Genomic DNA, 5,670 nt, shown 5'->3' with positions numbered 1-5,670 from the left:
CGTAAACGCACGCTCGCCCCCTTCCGAACGCTTCAGGACAAGCACGCGCATAAAGCACCACAGTGCGCCGTGCTGCTTACCAGACTGTTGAATGATGTTTGTGCAAACAATACTTAAAATAAAATAATTATATATGCATATAAATATATTTGCGCAAAACGTTCGCTGATGCAACTCGTTTTATTGTATGATTATGAATTATTCTGCATTAAAAACTGGTAAACGTACAGTTATCGAGCGGCATTTTATTGCCAGTACTATTCATTTGTGCGTATATGCGCTCCTGTGACGAGAAAACTCAGTCACTAGGCTCAACATTCAAACAAACCCAAAAATAAAGACAAGCATTATTTAATCCCATCACTGACCAGTGAAGTGAATAGCATGTATTTTATTCTTTATCAGTTCTTATCTTATCGTATATTGAATATACAATATATTGCTGCGGTGGCTTAGTGGTATATACCAATTTGTTAAAGCAAATTGGTTTCAAAATTGAAGTTTGAAAATGTAAAAGCTTAAAAGCTTAAAAGCTTTGAATTCTGATTCATGCAGTCACTTTGAGGGGGTGGGTATTCCTTCATTCCTGTGGTGTTCAGCAGAAAACCTCAAGGGTGTACATGTCCGTTCAGCCAAGCTTCCATTCAGAAAGCTTGGTTTCTGTGCTTTATCTGAGAGTTTGCCTGTCCAGTCACTGCACTTCAGTCTTCAGTCTTTCTGCGGAATGACAACATGGGCAGGAAACTGACGCAGCATCCCTCGGGTCTCCATGGTTACAGTTTTGCTGTGTCTTACATTCCAGTTCCAAGTAAATGACGATCGATGTTTGATAAACTTTTGATATCCTCTGATAATATTTTATTATAAGTAAATCAGTTGCTCCTAGATCTGGTGATTTAATCTGGAATGACTTCAGAGAGAAAATGTGGTTCATTATGAATCTGATCACATGTCCTTAACATTATTAAAAGCATTTATTGTTGTCAATGGTTTACAGCTACAAAGTACATTTATGGCATGATAGAAAGACACATAATCAATTTACAATGATTATGTAAAAATTGCCAAAATAAATATACTGGACAAAACAAATGACCGACAAGATATAAAAGACATACTTAGTATGATACATTGTATACATAAAATTAGAACTCAGTAACTTCAACATGTGCACAAAAGGTACTAAATGTAACATAAAGGTTTAAATCCAGCTCAGTCATGCTGAGTCATACATAGAACACTTAGGATGATACAGTACACCTATGGTAATAAATTCATTACACAGAAGAAGAAAAATATATTCCTGGTTTAAAACTTTGTAACTGTTTCCAGTTTTTGAACAGCCTGTCATAAATGTTATCTAATTTTTTGTGTTTTCTAACAATTATATTTGTTTGCTAATAATTCTGTTTTAATTCATCTTAAGCCCTACTAGATTTCATTGAAATCATTCCTTGAAATTACTATTTCATTTTTGAGAGAACTAATTCATTGCTGCCTATCAGTGATAGTTCAGAAATGTATAGTCTAATAACTATAGTTATAACTATATAACTATAGTTAACTATAGTGCTGTGGTGATGGCAGTTGGAACAGTTTCATGACAAGGTCCATGAATCATCTAAATTGGTGCCAGTGTACCAGTGAACACTGCTGAATCTTAAAAAGACAAAAGATCAGACAAAAATCTATACATTTGATATTTGCTATTCCCAAAACATGCAATGTTCAAAGTTTTAGATGCTATGTCCTTCACACTTCAGTTCGGAGTTTGTTTGTTGAAGTTCCTATGCACTAATATCAATATTCAAAGTATCGTTTGGTCCCAACAGACACTCACGTCTCCTTGTCTATACTTTTTTGTAAATTTTTTCAATACATAACCTTTTGCTGTACTGAGGATAGACATGGACAAACATGTTTGCAAATGGTAGTGCAGTGTGTTTATTTATTTTGGTCCAAGCAGACAGTTCCTTTGATTATCACTTAAAAGGCTTGAGCAGTGTAACTCAATCAGGAAATGTGACTGCCAATGGCCATTACTTCCTTCTTGTGACGGCGATTATACAGACTTGTTACACGAGTGCTCAAATTATTGTAGAATGTGTCTTCTCCTAAAGAAAGATAATTTAAATTTGTCCATTAAACCTCTGCATCAGAAAAAGACTTACTTCCTTGATCTTTTCGACTAATGGGCATTGAGTTTGTATAGGTGTTGGTGCGAGATGCCTCCTCTGTAAACGCTGTCTCTAGTACCTTCAGAATAGACTTCCGCATCTTGTCTTTAAAATCTTGACCAATGAACACATACAACAATGGGTTTAGACAACTGTTAAGGAAAGCCAAACTGGTTGCTATAGGAATTCCAATAGTGGTGACATGATCTAGGGTGGGGTTATGTTCAGTTATATGGCTAACCATTTCAATCAGCACCAGGATATGGTATGGAGCCCAGCAAAGGAAGAAGGCACTAATCACAGCAGCGATGATCTTGAAAGGGCGTCCAGTGCGGCCAGACATTGAGCGATTTCTTTTGAGGCGATGGATTATGACCGCATAGCAGAAGACGATGATGGAAAAAGGCACCACAAAGCCAAGCAGGAAGCGTGTGATGATCATGACACGGAGACGCAGGAGTTCCATCTCCATCAGATTCGGTGTTTTCTCATCATCAAAAAAGGCAAAGTTGTTGAAGCAGTTGGTTATGTTTTCATTGTTGTAGGCTGGACCAATGTCCCTGAAGACAAAATACGGTGAACTCAAGAGCAAAGCAAAGACCCAGACCGCAATGCTGAGCGCAGACGCACGGCCCACACTCCGGTGGTTCTGTGCCCATATGGGATGCACCACAGAAATGCAGCGGTCCACACTGATCACCACCAGGATGTACACACTGGCAAACATGTTGAGGAAACTGAGGGTGCTGTTGAATTTGCACATAAAACGCCCAAAAGGCCAGTGGAAGTGCATGGCTGTGTAAGCCACACTGAGAGGCAGAAAAGCAGTGAAAAGGAAGTCTGCTATTGCCAGGTTGAGAAACCAAACTGTATTCACTGTCTTCTTCATCTTGAATCCAGACACCCAAATCACAATGCCATTCCCAACAACTCCGAGTACAAAGGCCAGACAGTAGACTATGAGTGACATGATATTGAGCGATTGCCTGAGTTCTGTATGCTCTTCATTTTCATAGTCTTCATAATAATCCTCCCCTGATGTGTTTCCCAGGGGTGTGGCATAGGAGTACATCTCTGTCATGTTATCCAGATAAGTCCCAGATGTTATTGCACCTTAAACCTGCTTTGTCAGAGAGAAAAGATATCAGACATTTTATATTCAGAACATAATGTTAAGTGCTCTGAGGTTAGACCAACGCAAAAATTTACAATTCAATTTCAGTTCAAGTTTTCCCTTGTATATCTTAAACTTGGCGTATGAACATTGTGATTCCGTGTTGATGTGTTATTGTACGTTTGCCCACTAGAGGTCACAGGAGTGACAACTCAAACTACAGTACAGTATAACAGTTTCAGCAACAGCCTAAAATATGTAATGTATAATAATGAATTTATGTCCTTCATTCTCACATCGATCCTGCCGTATTCGATCAGACTTTTAATGTTATTGAAATGTTTCTCATTCCTTTGTCATTTCCCGAGTATGATCATATAGCCTACATCTGAATAATATCCGAAAATCACTTGAAATCATTAGGGCCTATAGAGATTTATATTGCTGCAGCAATGTATTTCTGTGGTTCTTGTTTGGAAATCAGCATTTTAAAAGACTCACCCGACAGACCATATCTTGACGGCAATAGTAATTATACCCATGCCATTTACAGAACTCCTAAAATGTATAATGTGAATTTGTAATTTTCTTTTCTTTTGATTAAATACAAGGACAAGTTCTCTGCTGAACAAAACCAAACGAAAGCGTTACTACACTGCTGTATAACTATTACTTTTAAAAATCAGGCTTAATTAAAACCCTCAAACATCTGATCTATAACCCACTAGTCTATATTTTTATTTTCAAAATATGCAAACTGCTGGTTTATATTCTACATTCTTGCTACACAGCTCACTAATTATGTAATTTCGCAAATTTGAGATGAATAAAGGTATTCATTCATTAACAGCACATTAATACATTTTCACAAGCGTACTAAACCGAGCAGTCGAGCAACAATGAAGAAAATAAGCAATGTAATTGGATGCTGTATTTAGTCAGAGTGTGTTAATGCTCACCAGTTTAGGATAAATCCTTCTTGCAACTTTTGCAAAGACGTCGTTTCAGTACATTCAGCAAGGCTTTTCGAAATAGAACTGTAACTTTGTTACGACCGTTGTTAAACTTGGGTGTGCATGAAATGACATATGCGGCATTCATACTCATTCCTTCTGAAACGTTCGGCAAACTCTTCTTCTGAATGTCAGCGAGTCAACCTAAAAGATGCAACGTCACGTGACACATGGCGTCTCACAGAACGCTACCCAACCAATCATTTCATACATCATTAGTAGACCGATGATGTTTCTTCTACTCACACGCGAGCGTATCCCAAGGTACAGATTAGAGTAATACAAAAAAGTCTTTAGACTGTGTTTGTTCGGTAAATAGCACTTCGATGAAACTCCTCATTTTTTTCATTCGATTCGTGGCAAGCTTTAGATCTAAGTCACAAAACTTTCACTCTTTTCTCATGTTAGCATCTTTATAATAGATTTGTATTGTTTTAAATGGAATTTGAAATGGAACTGGAATCGTTATATTTGGCAAATGCACATATAAGGGCTACAATAATTTTTTTCTTGCTCAAAGCAATAATTGAAGGTGAAATATAGAATATAGTGAACTTCAATTCAATAGATATGAATCAAGAAACAACAGGAATAGAATTGGCGTACAGTGAATATTCACAAGATTACAAAAAATATTCAGACCATCAAAAAGTATTATATAGTATTTAAATAGTATTGTATACTGTTATCATTTCTGCCAATGAAGAACACTCTTGTAATGAATATTTGATCCACAGTTGCTGAAGGATCCATGCTATATCCATTATTTCATGAGCAACTGGAGTGTTTTGTTGGGTTTTTTTTTTCATCTGTGGTAATTGATGAAAGGAGGAGTTGGAATGATGAGCTAATGTAGATTCAGATCCAGCTATCAGGTTTCTAATGATCTGTGGAAATAAAGAACATGCCAGACTGAAGCTAACTTTAACACAATACTGGCAATACTTATTTAGATACTTAATAAAAACACAGACGTTTTAGTCGAGAACAGAATTTGAAGTTTGTAAGACACGTGTGACTTGAACTTGGAAGCCAGACGTGCAGGAATTTTAACACAGAAACCCAACAACACTAAAAGGATTTTGTATTGTGTTTAAGTACTGCATGCTAACTCAGAGGCAGCGGTCATTAATGGAACATGCCCAGCCTAATCCCAGTTTGTGGCACTGGGTCACACCCCACACTCCTTTCCTGTCCATTTATTTACAAAAAGGTTTTTAATCGATCGTGGCATAATTATCACTATTTCTCATAAAGCAAGCTTTTAAACTCTAATAGATCCTAAATCAGATGTTTTCCTACTACTCTGTGCGGTTAGGTTTTACTAACACAATGAATCCACTGCCCATGCTGTTTCCAACTCTTA

The 5,670-nt window shown here is 37.1% G+C and overlaps 1 protein-coding gene across 2 annotated transcripts; it reads right to left on the bottom strand.

Moving 5' to 3' along the window:
* Nucleotides 1–252: 252 nt before the first annotated feature.
* Nucleotides 253–4,685, bottom strand: fpr1 (formyl peptide receptor 1). 2 transcript variants are annotated; one of them, XM_076970153.1, is made up of 3 exons: nt 4,551–4,685; nt 4,251–4,448; nt 253–3,300 (listed from the first exon to the last, which is right to left on the bottom strand). In XM_076970153.1, exon 3 carries the CDS (start codon nt 3,256–3,258, stop codon nt 2,143–2,145), a length of 1,116 nt encoding a protein of 371 aa, XP_076826268.1. In that variant the 5' UTR covers nt 3,259–3,300; nt 4,251–4,448; nt 4,551–4,685; the 3' UTR covers nt 253–2,142. The 2 variants fall into 2 exon arrangements, with proteins under 2 accessions (XP_076826268.1, XP_076826269.1); XM_076970154.1 differs by having other exon boundaries at nt 254–3,297.
* Between the last annotated feature and the right edge of the window lie 985 nt (nt 4,686–5,670).

The sequence above is a fragment of the Brachyhypopomus gauderio genome, chromosome 13 (assembly GCF_052324685.1).
Source record: "Brachyhypopomus gauderio isolate BG-103 chromosome 13, BGAUD_0.2, whole genome shotgun sequence".
Classification (NCBI taxonomy): Eukaryota; Metazoa; Chordata; class Actinopteri; order Gymnotiformes; family Hypopomidae; genus Brachyhypopomus; species Brachyhypopomus gauderio.
This window is presented reverse-complemented; position numbering and strand designations above follow the sequence as displayed.

Excerpts from the sequence above, each read along its gene's own strand:
- fpr1 (XM_076970153.1), bottom strand. The coding sequence starts at position 3,258 with ATGACAGAGATGTACTCCTATGCCACACCCCTGGGAAACACATCAGGG.